This window comes from Xenopus laevis, chromosome 1S (assembly GCF_017654675.1).
Source record: "Xenopus laevis strain J_2021 chromosome 1S, Xenopus_laevis_v10.1, whole genome shotgun sequence".
NCBI classification, from domain to species: domain Eukaryota; kingdom Metazoa; phylum Chordata; class Amphibia; order Anura; family Pipidae; genus Xenopus; species Xenopus laevis.
The window spans coordinates 146,407,860-146,425,320 of record NC_054372.1 but is presented as its reverse complement, the minus strand read 5'-3'; the positions used below and the strand labels follow the sequence as shown (position 1 = coordinate 146,425,320).

Below are 17,461 nucleotides of genomic sequence, written 5' to 3'. Positions count from 1 at the left end.
GGGTGTAAATTTTTTTTTTTTTTGCAAAAAATATATTAAAGTAAATAGGCATTTTTTGCTGCAACTTTTTTGTTGAGATGCCATGTTTTTACTACTTTTCTATATACAGTCAGTATGTACATCTCTAGACAGATTTACTGTACAGTTTTTTGAATTAATGTTACTTTCACAAAATTAATGAGCATACGTATTGTAAAGAGCACACAGATTAGCTTTAACAATAGACAATCATTTTTTCTTAAAATAAACGATTAAACTGAATAAACCAATGAAAAAGTAATTCTGATAACAATTTGCTAATAGCTCCTGCAGGTTTCAAAGCCTTGAAAAATAGGTTAATGCAAATTAAAAGCAATACAATCGTATTTAATTTGAAAGCGGTATAATTAGTTATAAAACATAATGTTTCTTTCCAAGTTGAGGCTGTCACTATATTCAAGGGAACGATTCTTCCAAAGCCCCTGAAGATATGTAGAGCATGATAATGAGCTGTGAAGCATACATTAAATAAGTCCTAATTCAAATCAAACTTATAGTCCAAAGGAAATGAGTAAAAAAGAAAAGGATATTGCAAGGGCTGAAAGTGGAATAAATCTATTTGCCTGAAAGAAACAGATGGGAAACTTGAGGAGCTCCAAGGATAGACAGATTAATTGCCAAACTGCTGGTGACATAAATATGAATGAAGTCCTTTTCTGTGCACATGGGACATGCACTGTTATGTCCATCTACAGTCATATGACTATAACTTGTGCTCAATAAGAAATGTTTAGGTCATTGTTAACAACTACGTAAATGTGTTTCCAAACCTATAGGAAGCATACGTTTAACATCAGCAGAAGATGCTTGTTTGCTTTGAGTATAAAAGGATTCAACTTTGTTCTCTCCTTCTCAGACATCGTAGAGGGGACAGTGAACCAGGGAATTTACCTGAATGAGCACCTCAATGAATCCAATGGATTTTCTCTATTATACTTTGGAAGCCACAAAAATTCCTGCATTAGTAACCCAAGTATTTGCGGGCCTTCAGGTCAGTGTAATAAAAGGGTCATCCGTTATATGTGAAAAATGCAGGATCAGTGATTTAGACTTCTATTGTACTGCTAAGGAGTAAATTCATTTGCACACGCCTATGGACTAGTAGAATGAAATACATTTACTTAGCTTTGGTTTGATGGTTAAAAATACAGCCAGTTCAGCATCAGTAAGCCAGACAACATTTGGTACATGATCTTCTGGTTCCTGAAAACCAAGTGACAATCCAAATTTTCTTCCACCAAGTCATGATTCTGAGGCAAAGCTACTGAAATGTGAGAAGCTGTATTATAATGCTAAAAGATATTTGGCCCCAGTTGTAGACGTATACAAAGTTATTTCAATAATGTTATGGATTTCATCAATTCTAACAGGTCAGCATGAGCTTATATCTCTTTACCCAAATCTTCATATAATTAAAGCCCATTTTTGTTAGCATGGTCTGATTCGTCTGCTGTTTACTACAATCTGGTCATTCTGAAGGGCTATAGAAGACGTGGAAATTAGTCGCTTCTGGTGTTGCTCTACCACAGATGACTAATCTTCTTTCCCACCAGCAAGGAAACTTCGAGTTGCTTGAGAAAAAAACTAAGCAATGCCTACGTTTTTCCACCAATGATACATCATTCGCGGTGGGAAAGCATTTTCAGGAGATTAGTCACCCGCGATAGAGCAGATTTATTACAAATCTCCATGTCTGCAATGACCCTAAGAATGCTTGCTGTGTAACCATAGCTGTGTTTACTATAGAATGTTTGGTCAGCAATATATGCATACAGGGCTTTAAGGTACCAGTGGGTCCAGGGCAAGGATTTCTTTTGTAGGACCCCATTGCCCCAAGAAATGTTTTATAGAACAGCCTTCAAACATGTATCTGTCCATATAATAAGGAAGGCACTGAAGAAATGGTCTACACTGAATTATACATGATTCCCAGGTCTGCTGTCTAGTACCAGCAGCCATTAGAGTAGATTAATGACAAAGTGTGATAGCCAAAATAATAAAAGCAAAGAGATTAAAATAACCATGATGTAGAGCTCTTCCAGGGGTCTGCTGTCTCTTGTGGATGCATTTGTCAAAAATTAAACTAGATTATATATAAATATATATATATATATTATTACAATTAATGGGCAAAATGGTCCTGTATGTATATGAGACACTGGACTAATGGTTCATCTAATAGCTGCCTTCTGCCCTTTGTCATCAACTGCACTGACAAGCACAGCATCAATACATGGGGAAGATTTCAACCATGAAAATATGCAGTTATGCAGGAGTCCCCAGACTTTTTTTTTTTTACCCTTAAGCCGCATTCAAATGCAAAAAAAAGTTGGGGAGCAACACAACCATAAAAAAAGTTCCTGAGGTGCCAAATAGAGGATAAGGCAAAAAATACAATCCCATTTTTACTATCTCCAATATACTTTAATTAAAAAATGTGTACCGTTTTTATAAGAAACCTGACTATGCAGTGAAATTCTCCCTTCATTTACTGCTGTGGATAGGAATTGTCAGACGGTCCCTAACTGCTGAGCAGGGAAACAATCATACTTATGAACAGCAGGGGGAGCCCCCGCCTTACCAGTCATGCAGAACTCAAGCAGCTTTGTTTATGATGATCCCTAAGCAGCCCAGACTATACTGAGCATGTGCACTGTGTCTTGGTCTTGCAAAGATGTTTAACAAAGTTACAAGATGTTGACTCCCTGTAGCCAACTTTGAAAGCATAAATTATTTGTTTGATTAGGCTTTGTGGTGCAGTTAGTTCATGTTTATGTTTAGTATAGAAAATACATCATTTCTCGCCTTATTCTATTTTAGACTTTCCGTGTCCTTTAATTGGATATATGTTAGCCCTATGAGCAGGTCCGGACTGAGGATCAAAATAGGCCTTGCCATTTCAGGTACACAGAGGCCCAAACAGCCCCCACCAGCCCACTAAATACTGACTTTCTATGGCACCTTATAGCAGCCCCTCTGGCATTTGCCAGAACCCACAGATTGCCAGTCTGGGCCTGCCTATGAGAACTGGCAGCTTACACGAGGCTCTGTTTGGCCATAAACCTTGTTTTAATGTAACAAAAACTTGCCCATAAGCCAGGAAAAGAAAAAATAAGCACATGCTTTGTTGCCACTGGAAGCAACATTCAAGGGGTTGGTGACATGTTGTTCATGAGCCACTGGTCGGGGACCACTGTACTGAATATTAAAATCTATGTATAATGGTGCAAAGAAAAGTAATACCAAATAAGTTTTGCATATTCCACTAAATAACAATTTTAGCATGGTTTTTAACTTTTTGCCTAATAACTTAATGATTGTGGGTTAAAGAAATGAACAAATGTCTTGGATATGGCTGAACATAATGGTGTTTCTTCCCCAGCACTTTCTTTGTAACTTTTTTTACAAGCACATAGCTTTCGGTTCAGATATTGAGATAGACTAATATAGATCACTTACACAGTCTATAACATTATATTATCTATTAATAAATGGGTGTAGCATTAATAAAATAGATTTAGCTTTTTAAAAAGACATCATATCCACATTTCACTTAGCATATTAGCTGATACAATAGCTTGTGCTGTGATTCTAGTTCACACTCACTTGAGGGCTCATTATAGTTCCATGCATTGTACAGCATGCATCTGCAGACTGCAGTGATTACTGTTTGGCAGACCAGCATTTGTTTTCAGATCAACAAAGGTTACATAAATACATCTTGACATTACCTATTATGTTTCTCTGCTTAAAGGTGTGAGTTGATCATGGGTATTAAATTAGATTAAAAGTGATAAAGTGATCATCTTACTTTGACAAGAGTTTCAGGCTTTTCCATATTTGCAAATATACACACACACACACACACACACACACACACACACACACACACACACACACACACACACACACACACACACACACACACACACACACACACACACACACACACACACACACACACACACCACACACACACACACACACACACACACACACACACACACACACACACACACACACACCACACACACACACACACACACACACACACACACACACACACACACACACACACACACACACACACACACACACACACTTTTTGTGGGAGGAAACATTTATAAACATGGATACTGATGACATTTTTGACATTTGGGCCTCAATAATGTTCAGTTTGAAAGATCATATAAATGATTGCAGTCTATGATTCCACCTGATTAAAGTGGAATCACGACTGAGACAGTCTGCAGAAACATACTGGATCTAGGATTAAAGGACAAAGCTGTCAGCTTGCTTTGCCAGATCTCTTTCAGTTAATAAATATAATACATAAATATGTTCATTGGTTGTTGTTTTTTTCCATTCCTTTTTTAGGAGTAACATTTTCCTTTTTCTGGAAGATCCAAGACCAAAAAGACAACAGTCAAGATCCTCACCAGAATAGAAAGCAAGCACATGCTTCAGGGAAAAAAGTAACATCTAGCGGCTTTGAAGTCTTCTCGAATGAAAAAGAGGGTTATGTGGTTGTTTACAACCATAACAAATCATTGATATGGAAAGCAAAGATCAACCCCCCAGGTACCTAACAGCAGCAATAAATTTGTGGCACAAACATGTACAGGGGATAATTATTTAAAAATTCTTTGCAGCATGTGGCATGGTCTGAAATTAATTTCAACCAACTAGTCAGAAAGAACCAGAAGCACAGTCATTTTTTATTAAAATAGCATTTTTCCTGCAAATGTTGAAGAATTTTGTAAACTGCGGAATGAGCAAATGATGTTATGTTCAAATATATAAACACAGAGGTAAAGATTCCCATGCAGAGTCAAATTTGAGTGTTAGAGGGTTAATACATGCTGTGGTGCACAGGCTGTGAGCTTTGACAGAAGAGGGTATGTACGAGGCAGTAAGAGATGAACATGATATGGAGGATACCTGTTAGATCTGGGATGAAATTCAAGGACTGTATTAGAACTGTATCACTTTAAGAAAATGTTGTTGATTTAAAGAGATCCCTGGGTACACTTTTTTTATACTTGAACCTTCTAGACCTGCTTCTTATAACAGATATATCTATCTGTTCTATTTTATTTCTTTTCTGTATGTTAGTATTTGTGTATGTGTATTATATGATATATCATTATATTTGAATACACAAATTCTTCTAGCAAATTAAGCAATTTACTATGTTACTTTCTCTTATTTTGTTGAAATCAGTTGATATCTCTGCTGTCTGCTCTTGTGCAAATTTAATGCTTTGCATGGGGATAAAGTAGAAAAATAATACATAAAATATGCCCGGAATCAAGATTTTTTGAGTAAGACTATTGAAATAAATTGCAAATCAGACTTTATCAGCTAATACATATGTTAAGATGAGTCATAATTTGCATGCAGACTGTACCCAGATATATCTGCATGTTTATACCCATTTTTAAATCTCAGATTAGCTATTCTCTGAAGACTAATTTAGGATCTCATGCTGCTTTGCTTGGCTTTAAAATTTATTGAGGAATAGAGCTGGGCATATTTTATTAGTTTTAATGTGTTTGGGGAAAATAAACTGACAAAAACACAGTTATATACTAGACTAAATACCCTGTTTATAAGGAGGGAATTGCTACTATTTATTTTGAAATGTGGAATAAAATAGAAAAACAGCATATTGTGTGTAATGATTTTATATATACAGTATATATATATATATATATATATATATATATATATATATATATATATATATATATATATATATATAACAGTCCATGGATAGTTAGCAGCGCACACTGGAATTTTAAAAAATTGAATTTATTTATTTAAATTTTAAAAAAGAGCATAATACATGCATCGACGTTTCGTTCCTGGTCTTGGACCGTTATCAAGATACAACATGTGATTAAAACAAAAACTTTATACTCTTCTATGAGCCTGAACAGGAAATGAGGTCAATGAAAAACTCACTTACACATAGAACCGACCAGTTATCACATCTAAAGGATTATTGATACTGTGACAACTGGTCGGTTCTATGTGTAAGTGAGTTTTTCATTGACCTCATTTCCTGTTCAGGCTCATAGAAGAGTATAAAGTTTTTGTTTTAATCACATGTTGTATCTTGATAACGGTCCAAGACCAGGACCGAAACGTTGATGCATGTATTATGCTCTTTTTTTAAAATTTAAATAAATAAATTAAATTTTTTAAAATTCCAGTGTGCGCTGCTAACTATCCATGGACTGTTAAATATTCGACACCGTGGCAGCACCTGGTATATTGCTATCCATTGGTGTGCGAACAGCTCTTTTTTTGTTTTTTGTTTATATATATATATATATATATATATATATATATATATAGGTGAAGAATGGCGGCACTCACAGGATTTTCAGGCAAAATAAATCCTGTGAGTGCCGCCATTCTTCACCTATACATTTACCCTGCTGGCTCGGGCACCCAGGTACTCTATCCTGTAAATGGTGTGCACCTTTGGGACTGTATATATATATATATATATATAAATATGTATATATTTGTAGGGATGTAGCGAACTGTTCGCCCGCGAACTAGTTCGCGCGAACTTCGACCGTTCGCGTCCGCCGAATGTTCGCGAACGTTTGGGAACGTTCGCATTTTGAGTTCGCGTTCGATCGTTCGACCATTCGACCATTCGAATTCCTTCGACCGCTAAAAATCGAACGATTTCCATTCGTTCAAACGATTGTAAGCATTCGATCGAATGAAAAGCATTCGATCGAATGGCTTAGATCGCTCGATTCGAATGAAAATCCTTCGATCGAACGATTAAAATCCTTCGATCGTTCGAATCGAACGATTTTAGCGGGTGTTCGAAGTTCGCGAACTGTTCGCGAACGTTTGCATTTTTTGCCGGTGTTCGCGAACGGCGTTCGCGAACACCAAATCGGCAGTTCGCTACATCCCTATATATTTGCACATCTAAATGAATGAAAATTGTTCAGATTGTTTGCCTTGGCAAATGTGGTTTTCCTTAAAATTAGCAATTAAGAAATATTCTGAATGCTCACAATAAGATATGCCCTCACTCTATACAGTCTGAAAATAAATGCAAAGTGTTAGAATAGTATCAGATGTAAAAATGACCAGACTTATTTGTGACCTTGGACTTAGCCACCGCCATCAGTCATTTCTTCACCTAAATCCGTTGAGCTTCCAGATGTGAACAGAAGAGGAATCTGCTAGTGGTCAGGGGCTGAAATCAGCCTGCCAATTTCAGCAGGTTGATTTTGTCCCCATCTGGCTCTAACCTAAATCGTTGTAAATGGATCCAGAGTAAATAAGCTTATATGAAGACTAAACCCACCCAATAAGAAAAGCCCCTACCTACTACCCTAGGTAGTCCCCCCTCCCAGCTTCCTCCTTGAATAGTTTGTTCCCCTAAAATTGCCCCTAAGAGTTTGCTCAAGTGTTGGTGGAGAGTAAGCGCAGCGGAGCTCATGGGCATCACCTTCCAGATCTCTGGTTTTCTTCTGTAAGTGAGCGCTGTATTGGTGCATGCACAGTTGGAGCAGTCTTCTGGTTTGTAGCAGCCAAAAGTGCCGGACATTTGTCTGAAAGGAAGGAAGAGGACGTGAAGAAGACCGGAGATCGAGAAGGTAGCGCCCATGAGCCTCATTGGGTTTATGTCTCCTTTAAGATCCTGTATCTATATGGCACAAAAATGTAAATCTAGCCTGAAAAGACATGGTTTAGGGAACAGTCTGTCTGGAAATAGTTTAATTGCCTTCCATGTATTACTTTTTAGAGACTGAGTAAATCTATAATTTCAGGTAGAATGTAGAAGCTTTTATTTATACAACAGGAAATTTAGTTTTGCCATTTTAGTTCAAGTTCAAACAGACACATGGTAATAGGACCTATAAGTGTATGATTTACATATGTGAGTATATATGTCCAACAGCCAGAATGGCACAATCATGGATTGATGCAAGGGATTTAGGAGGTTATGTAATAAAAGTCACTAAATTTGCCCAAGAGCAGTAACACATACCAACCAATCAGCAGGAAGCATTTACCGTTCACCTGTTTAAAAGTAAACATCTTATTGTTTGCTATGGGTTACTGCTCCTGGGCAAACTTAGTGCCTTTTATTACATATAATAAAGGAGAAGGAAACCCAGTCGGCGCAAAAACCCTCCCCCCTCCCCTGTGTTGCTTCCCCTCCCTCCTCCCCCCTGGCCTACCTGTCCCGCTGGGCAAATGCCCCTAACTTCTTACTTACCCTTCTGCGCATGTCCAGTCTACGGAGTTCACCGACGCCATCTTCTTCCAAGCCATCTTCTTCCTGGTTCCCTACTGCGCATGCGCCAAAAGTCACGAAGTGAAATCTGAAAACTTTGTGACTTTTGGCGTATGCGCAGTAGATCCGTACCGGCGAAATGCTCCTACTGCGCATGCGCCAAAACCCCGGTCCAAGCAGGAAGAAGATCGCGTGGAAGAAGATGGTGCCTGTGAACTCCGTGGACTGGACCTGCGCAGAAGGGTAAGTAAGAAGTTAGGGGCATTTGCCTAGCGGCACAGGTAGGCCAGGGGAGAGGAGGGAGGGGAAGCAACCCAGGGGAGGGGGGAGGGTTTTTGCGCCGACTGGGTTTCCTTCTCCTTTTAACAATAGCCTATTTAGCCTATTTAACAATAGCCTTAAATAGCACTGATTATTAGAGGTTTATTACACTGCAGTAGTAGACTTCTAAACATTGAGACATGTATTTAAATATTAAGTGTAAATAGAAATACATCTCTGATCAGTTTTTAGGAATTTACAGAAAGAAATTGCCAGTGCTCGGTCTAACCCACACTGTGGCTTTGACCAGCTGCTAGAAACACCAGTGTGACTGAGTAGTAAGACCATAGTGCACTTACCCCTAACTCAGGAGCTCTAGTGAGAAAGCAGTAAGCTTTTAAGCCCCAGCCCATTAACATACACCCATAAATCATTTCCTGTTTTAAAGGCTGAATGGCAGCTATAGGCAATGTTTGACTAAAATTTGTACTCAAAACATAGAAAACACAGAAAGAGATAGAATTTTACAGGCCTAAAATGATTATTAATGAGGATTCAATTTGCTTCTTTCTTTTTCAAAACTGTATTAGAGTTTTACATGTAAGCAATAGGGATGTAGCGAACTGCCGATTTGGTGTTCGCGAACGCCGTTCGCGAACACCGGCAAAAAATGCGAATGTTCGCGAACAGTTCGCGAACTTCGAACACCCGCTAAAATCGTTCGATTCGAACGATCGAAGCATTTTAATCGTTCGATCAAAGGATTTTCATTCGAATCGAACGATCGAAGCCATTCGATCGAATGCTTTTCATTCGATCGAATGCTTACAATCGTTCGAACGAATGGAAATCGTTCGATTTTTAGCGGTCGAAGGAATTCCAATGGTCGAACGATCGAACGCGAACTCAAAATGCGAACGTTCCCAAACGCTCGCGAACATTCGGCGGACGCGAATGGTCGAAGTTCGCGGGCGAACAGTTCGCTACATCCCTAGTAAGCAAGCAAAATCAAACAAACAGCGCAAATAAATGCAGATTAAAAGCCATAAAGTAACAGATTTGGCTCTGTCATAATTCTAGTAATGACTTAAAGAGAAGCAATACATCTGCACCAGATAAAATACTGACAGACCTATATAAAATAACATTAAGCAACAAAATCATAAAAAAACAAATGAAACAATACTGAATAAGCCTAGCCCAGTGGATAAATAAATGCATGAATCAAACGTTTGTGGCGAATTAAACCATTTCTGCATCAAAAGGATATTCACATAGTTTTAGAGCAGGCATGAGAAAGTCCTTAACTAGTGGCCAGAGATAATCTGAAGCATTTTAAATAATTGGTCTTTTTTTTTGGATTAACAACACTAAAATAATAAGGTAATATAAAATAATATGTTTGAAAAGTAGCTACATTTTCCTTTGCTAGTTTTTGCAAAAATAGCCTCTTGTTAACATAACTAACCAAGATAAGATACAGTGTCAGTAATATTAGGAATTTCCCTATTCAACCAAAAAAAAAAAAATCTGCCATGAAAAGAAACAATAAATATTTTATTTTTCAAGAAAAGGAATCTCTTCCTATACTTAAAATAACTTCTTTAAAATTAAGATGCAGCAAAGACAAGGAGTAAGTTTTATTTTAAGTCTCTGAATTAAAAAGCCCTGCACCATATTTCAAAAATATATAATTTTACGACAAGTCCAAAGATCTGGGAATAAATTCACATCAACTTTCTGACATTTAGGGAATTTGCTTATTACTGTTTCAGCAAGAGCAGTCCACAATTTTGCCCTTTTGAAAACTGGCTGCTAACACAGTGTTAACCTCTGATCAGCCAAAATATATTGTAGCAATGCTTTACAAAATATTCTTCAGGAAGTTTGATAAAATAAAATATTCAAAAGAAAGAATAGTTCTATTAATGGACAAGTAACTAAATTTGGATGGAGCACTTGTTGCTATTTAGTAGTAATTAGGCCCATTTTTTTTTAAACCATTTTTTTTAAAATCCTGGAAAATACCAGGCGCTTAAGCATTCCTAAGCTATGGGCCTCTTAGTCAGATAAATCTATGTATTACTGACAGTGGCACAAGCGACAAACTAATAACATATAGGGAAAAAGAATATAATTAGTGATGGGCGAATAAATTCGGCAGGCGCTAATTTGCAGTAAATTTCCATGTTTTGCTCCCGGCGCATAAATGCAAAAATTTTGGACGCACATCGGAAAAGATGCTTGCATCAAAACCATCACCCGTCAACATTAGTCAGACGCCCATTAACTTTAATGCTGGTGTTGAAATTGACGCGAGAATTGATGCAGGCATCAAAATTGATGCAGGCGTCAAAATATGCGTTTTTCGGTGAATCGAAATGGGACAAATTTGCCCATCTCTAAAAATAATGGTTCCAATGCTAAAGCCATCTGACAACAGTAGAGACTGCAATAGTCCCGCTTAATGTTGATGGATGAGATGATTTTTATACATTTGTGACATAAAGAAATGATGGTGTGTAAGATGGTTTATATAATCAATGAATGTAATAAAGTCATCTCCATCTATTTTATTAATTGTAATCTCTGAAGTGAAGAAGAAAGGCATATCTTAAACCACATACCAAAATATAAACAAGCAGCAAAGTCCAGGGCACCCAAAACTTGAGGACTGAGCTCTCAAGTAGCGCTATATAAATAAAAATATACATACATATATCTATGTAGACATCATAAATGTATGGCTTCCTCTGATGCATAACTAAGCATGTCTGGTGCAAATTGACTTAAACATGTCTTGGTGTCTGGGAGTTTAATTTCTAGCCTTCCAGATTAGAATGACAGCTGGCTGTCGTAGAATACAACTCCCAGCATTCTCAGCCATACGCAGAGAACTGTAGTTTATCAGCTTCAAGTGAATTTCATTACAGTTGCTCAATACCTGCATAATGTTATTTCTAGACTGATGAGGCATCTCCCCATTTTCTAAATATATGCTGCATTTCAAACCTTGTCTGATACTGTATGTCTTTCCTTGCAAAGTGACAAAGACTTTTCTTCTAATGCCACCATAAAAAGAAGGGAATTTTTATTTTGTTTCCAGCTAATGGTGTCAGTGCTTTGTGTTCAACTACAGGTCTACACTGGACACATGTCTTATTTACCTGGACTTCGAACGATGGCCTGAAAATTTATGTTAATGGTACATTGAGCTACAGCGACTTATCCGGGCAGGAATTCCACAGTTACGGAGATGCAAACGGTAGTCTGGTTGTGGGGACTGATTCCTCGAAACACTACATAAACTGTGCATTTGATGAGTTTATCATCTGGGAAAGAGCACTTAACCCCTCTGACATCCATTTCTACTTTTTGGCTGCCACTGGTACGTTGTTTTGGGTAAGCAGCATAAACACAACCATACATGGCCTATGTCTATCACTCTTTCATGTACAGCAGCAATGTGTGTAGTGATTGCTGCTTCCTATGGGATAGATAGAGACAAGAGGAAATGTTTTTTGAGCTAGAATTGAAGCAATACAATTTTTTTCCAGCAAGAGAAGAATCACAAAACCCCAGGTCCTATACAACCCGGATAATAAATCCCATACCTATATAGTACTAAACTGTCATTTTATTGCGTTCAATAGATTCAGGAAGTCAATATTTTGTTATAAAGTGAGATACCCTACTAAATTGGTTAGAGGGACGGAAGACTTAAATTATGAGGGTAGACTGTCAAGGTTGGGGTTGTTTTCTCTGGAAAAAAGGCGCTTGCGAGGGGACATGATTACACTTTACAAGTACATTAGAGGACATTATAGACAAATGGCAGGGGACCTTTTTACCCATAAAGTGGATCACCGTACCAGAGGCCACCCCTTTAGACTAGAAGAAAAGAACTTTCATTTGAAGCAACGTAGAGGGTTCTTCACAGTCAGGACAGTGAGGTTGTGGAATGCACTGCCGGGTGATGTTGTGATGGCTGATTCAGTTAATGCCTTTAAGAATGGCTTGGATGATTTTTTGGACAGACATAATATTAAAGGCTATTGTGATACTAAACTCTATAGTTAGTATAGGTATGGGTATATAGAATTTTAATTAAAAGTAGGGAGGGGTGTGTGTATGGATGCTGTGTTTTCATTTGGAGGGGTTGAACTTGATGGACTTTGTCTTTTTTCAACCCAATGTAACTATGTAACTATGTAACCCTTTAACATGGGCAGGGGTGTCTGCAACTCTTTAACAGATGACTCAATGCAGCTGGATAGCTGCCCAGCCAAAGCACATTATAGGAATTTCTGCTCTTTTTGGCACTTGGTAAACATGCACAGTAGCCACCACTCGGGTCTTTGAAGTGAACCCCTTCCTTTTCACAAGGTTTACAAATAACCTAGAGCAATGGCTTTAGTAGATAATGGCATAATGTCATTAAGAATGTCAAATTACTCTTTCAGATGTTACATAGATCCATGTTTTGCATTTTATTGACCAAAGCACATGCCTTTATATACATCACTAGAAGGAAGTACACCTTCAGTTTAATATACCATCTCTTGCCAAATAGCTATGCTAAACCAAATGATTTTCATGATTGTAAATAAAAGCTAACCACTGCCCTGTTGATGACTATTATTGTTGATTGCACAGGTCAAAAGGGAAAAGAGGATGTTTGGTTTTCTGTCATGTTTTGGGTTGTGTTATTTACTTGAAGGACAGTTTAAAGCAAATGGGGCATATTGGCAAATTACCATTACTGTATATGCCCCTTAGGTACACAGTTAATGACTGTTTAGTCAATTCCTAATTTCATAGTCTGACAATATAACTTGCAAGGGAATCCCCTTGACAAAGGCATTTGTGCCGAATCGTTTGGGTTATTCTCATTTGTGGCAAGTATATCCGCTCCTTGCTGCTTTCTTTTTTTGCTTCACACAAACCTTTGGGTGGTATGTATATTATTGCTGTATATTATTGTTATGTATATCATTGCTATGTAAACTGAATTTTTGTTAAAAGTATTGGAAACTGCCAAATTGTTTTTTAAACAGTAAAAGATTGTTTGATACCACCCGAGTTTATGATTGAATTTTATTTTTGAGAGTGCACAACCTACTGCATGGTATATTGATATCTCACTCTATGTAGGGGTGACCTTGGTTTTTTGCACCTCTAACGCATATTTTTGCTAAATATCTAATTGTATGGTGTTCCCTCCATTCATTCATATTTATGTGTTTATGATTAACTTAATTAATCACGGAATATAATTGTAAACCAGATGTGAATTTCTTTCCAGGTAAAGAAGCCTTTATTACTTCTACAACTTCAACCTTCCCCAGAACTTCACTTCCTACGGTAAGAGGAGTAGAGTAGAGTAGCGGATGTAATATATAAAGAAGACAGCAAATTGTATTAAAGATATTGATGTGTCATTTTTTTGTTATTTCATCTACAACTTATATCTTATATCTTTTACATTGCACATGCTGTATTATTTTAAGACCCTTAAAATCCATTAGTTAAGAAATTAAAAAAAATAGAGCTATAAACCTTGTGGCAAACCAGAGCAGAAGAGAATGATGGGACAAGCTTCAGACTAGTGTTTAAGAATTTTGTATCATTAGAGAGTAGAGGGAACATCCATACCTCTGCAGAGCCAGAAGAAAATAGAAAGCACAGCAGATGTATACATAAGGGCAAGGATAATGCTCAGGAGCCAGCCATGACTCTTGAAACAACTCTTTCTAGTTCACCATGGCCTCTAGCAATTGGTAAAAACTTTATATCATATTGTATTATTAAGCACTATAGTTATTTTGCTGTAAAGAAAATAAAAAAAATATCACACACATTTTGTGCTGTACGCAGCACTTTTTCAATGCAATTCCCAAACAGTTACAGGTGAAACACTGCAAACCTTCCCTTTAAAACAACATAACATTACATCAATATGCTCTCATTAAGTTAATTAGTTATGTTTAGCGGTAGCTGTACATATATTTATTTATACCTTCAGTTACATCCATAATTTCCCAGGGTTTTTGGGAGTTGTGTAGTAACATGGGTAAATTGTGTTGTAGTAGTGTTAAAGACATTTACTTTTATTGTATATCTTATGGTTATTACTATAACTCGGGTTATATCATATCCTGCAACAGTATAATAGTTGTGGGACTATAGACATCAAATACACACAGACACACACATGTATACTGTATATCATATACTGTACTTTTTCAGAAGGATACAAGAAACTGAGAACTCTTGAATTAATTGAAATAGAGTGGTCGTATACATCTACCTGGTTACTTTGGGTACTGTGGTTACTCAAGCTACTATTAATCCCCCTATGCACTTTCTTTAATTATTTCCAACTAGTAAACATAATGAGACCCTTTAAATACATCTAATACATTTTCTCTTCACTAGATATAATGGCACAATGAAATGGAGAAAAGGGACAGTTTTATTAAAAAAAAATTTCAGTGGTTTTCATTTTTTTTTCTTGGCCTCAATAAAGTCCCTGCACTGGTTCTTTTGCTTCAAATGAAAACAACTTGAATGTAAAAATCCAGCATTTAAAATCTGCCAAGTTCATGTAGAAATCAATAGGAGTCATCCTAGACAAAAGTATTTTTTCAATTCGAGTTTTTTTCGAGTTGAAAATGATGAGTAAAATGCAGCTTTTTTTATTGAGTTTTGAAGATATTTTAATAAATAAGCTCACATTTGAGATTTTGAGTTTTCTTCAAATTAAAAAAAATGTCAAAATTCACAAAAATGTTCATACATTTGCCTCTAAAGTGTTATTTTTGCACTTGTGATGATCCCCAAAGAATTTTTAAGACACTGCATAGATTTACTTTAATTGTATACTTTGGTTTCATTTTTTTTCTTTCAGAAAATATATGAAAATAATACAATGTGATTTAGACTTGAGTTGAGACTTTAGAGTGGAGACTATGTTGAAAAAAAAGCAAAACACAGGTTTAGAGGTTAAATATCTTGAAGATGATGCTTACTCCTGGCACCTTACTGCTAAATTCCAGGTGCTGCTGGGAAGTGTGATTTTTTTTTTTGAATTTTTACCCCAAGAGCTTCCTGACAATGTAATATTTATCATTAGGTTTCCACAGATGCTTATTATTCCACGTTGATCAACCTGAACCAAGATGGCAGGAGTATTCGCCACTCAAAACCTGCCCTGGACTTGCTGCAGAATGTGACATGGGCCCTGCCCAAAAAGTCCTTGTCAAAAGATACAGCAGGAAAGCTAACTGAGGTACCTTGCACTGCACTAATATAAATAAGAGACTGGAATATGAATAGTAGAAGCCTGAATAGAAAGATGAGTAATAAAATGTAGCAATAATTCATTTGTAGCCTTACAGAGCATTTGTTTTTAGATGGGGTCAGTGACCCCCATATGAAAGAGACAGAAGAAGAACAAAAGTCAAAAACGATAAAATAATAAATAATGAATAATTAAAAAGTTGCTAAAAAAAATTGGCCATTTTACAACATACTAAAAGTTAACTTAAAGGTGAACTTTAATAGAACAACCAGGGGTCAATACCATAATAAAAACAAGTTCATTACATTAAAGATGAAGAGCTTACCCTATTATAGGCAATTTGAGTGTACATTAATATTTAATATATAAATGCTATTAGTCCACTTCACCTGACATAAAATAAATCTCGCCTACTATATGCCTTATGTTATGAGAACACATTTCATGTCAGCCTTTTATTTGCAGACACGTGAAGCACTTTTCTTTACTGTTTAGTGTAGCTTCCCATTTAGATTCCTAACATCTTAGTTCCTTGGTTTATTATCCTTTTTTCTAAGCACAGTCACAGGTCTCCTGTCAATCTCTGCCTACTTCTTCACCTTTGATTTTGGTGTCTCTCCCTAAGATGCTTTTGTGTAAAGTAGGAGAGAAGGGGGAGCTACAACAAATGTATTTTTCATGTGAGACAGGAGAAAAAAATCATATTGAGCTGACAGTCCCATGCTGTATCATCTATATATCATCCATAAACTTTTGCACAGATCCTGCTAACAAGGAGGCAAACCCTCTAACCCCCAGCCTCATTAGGCTTAGATGATGATGAGCAGAAACATCTTTTCTGTCTTTGTCCCATGTGTTAATCAACCTTGGCTGAAGCAATCATTCCCTTTATACTCCATGGAAATCTCTATTTCTGGCATTTCAGAATGATTTGCTCAGCTCAAGGCTGCAGTAATATAACTTGGCACTGAGATAATGAGGGGGGCATATGGCAATTCTCAGAAATAGTAAAAATAATCCACTCCCTGCTGATTTTAGGGGCTAATGAAATGTATGAATGTTTGCATGTATGTATGTGTGTATCTATCTGTGTGTGTGTGTGTGTGTGTGTGTGTGTGTGTGTGTGTGTGTGTGTGTGTGTGTGTGTGTGTGTGTGTGTGTGTGTGTGTGTGTGTGTGTGTGTGTGTGTGTGTGTGTGTGTGTGTGTGTGTGTGTGTGTGTGTGTGTGTGTGTGTGTGTGTGTGTGTGTGTGTGTGTGTGTGTGTGTGTGTGTGTGTGTGTGTGTGTGTGTGTGTGTGTGTGTGTGTGTGTGTAAAGTCCAGACCAATTCAAGGTAAAGAAAAAAATGAATTTTACCAGTATACAGGTAGTCATGCAAACATGCAACGTTTCGGAGCTCACCTACTTCTTACATGGTATTAATTATTTAACATACACAAATGATAGTTCAATAGTTTCACTCCTAGCGTATTATATCAATACTACATAGGTATCACATAATTACAGTCATTACGCATAATGTGTCTAATTCTCATAGTATAGTACTGTCTTACTCTTACACCATTTACATAAATGCA

At 36.9% G+C, this 17,461-nt stretch overlaps 1 protein-coding gene across 1 annotated transcript in view; it reads left to right on the top strand.

The window, feature by feature from the left end:
- LOC108705178 (adhesion G-protein coupled receptor D1-like) overlaps positions 1 to 17,461 on the top strand; it is a 279,938-nt gene that overhangs the window by 29,784 nt on the left and 232,693 nt on the right. The window contains 5 exon segments of the mRNA XM_041580325.1: positions 896 to 1,030; positions 4,417 to 4,620; positions 11,721 to 11,969; positions 13,887 to 13,945; positions 15,717 to 15,872. Of these exon segments, the coding sequence (XP_041436259.1) occupies positions 896 to 1,030; positions 4,417 to 4,620; positions 11,721 to 11,969; positions 13,887 to 13,945; positions 15,717 to 15,872 (803 nt within the window).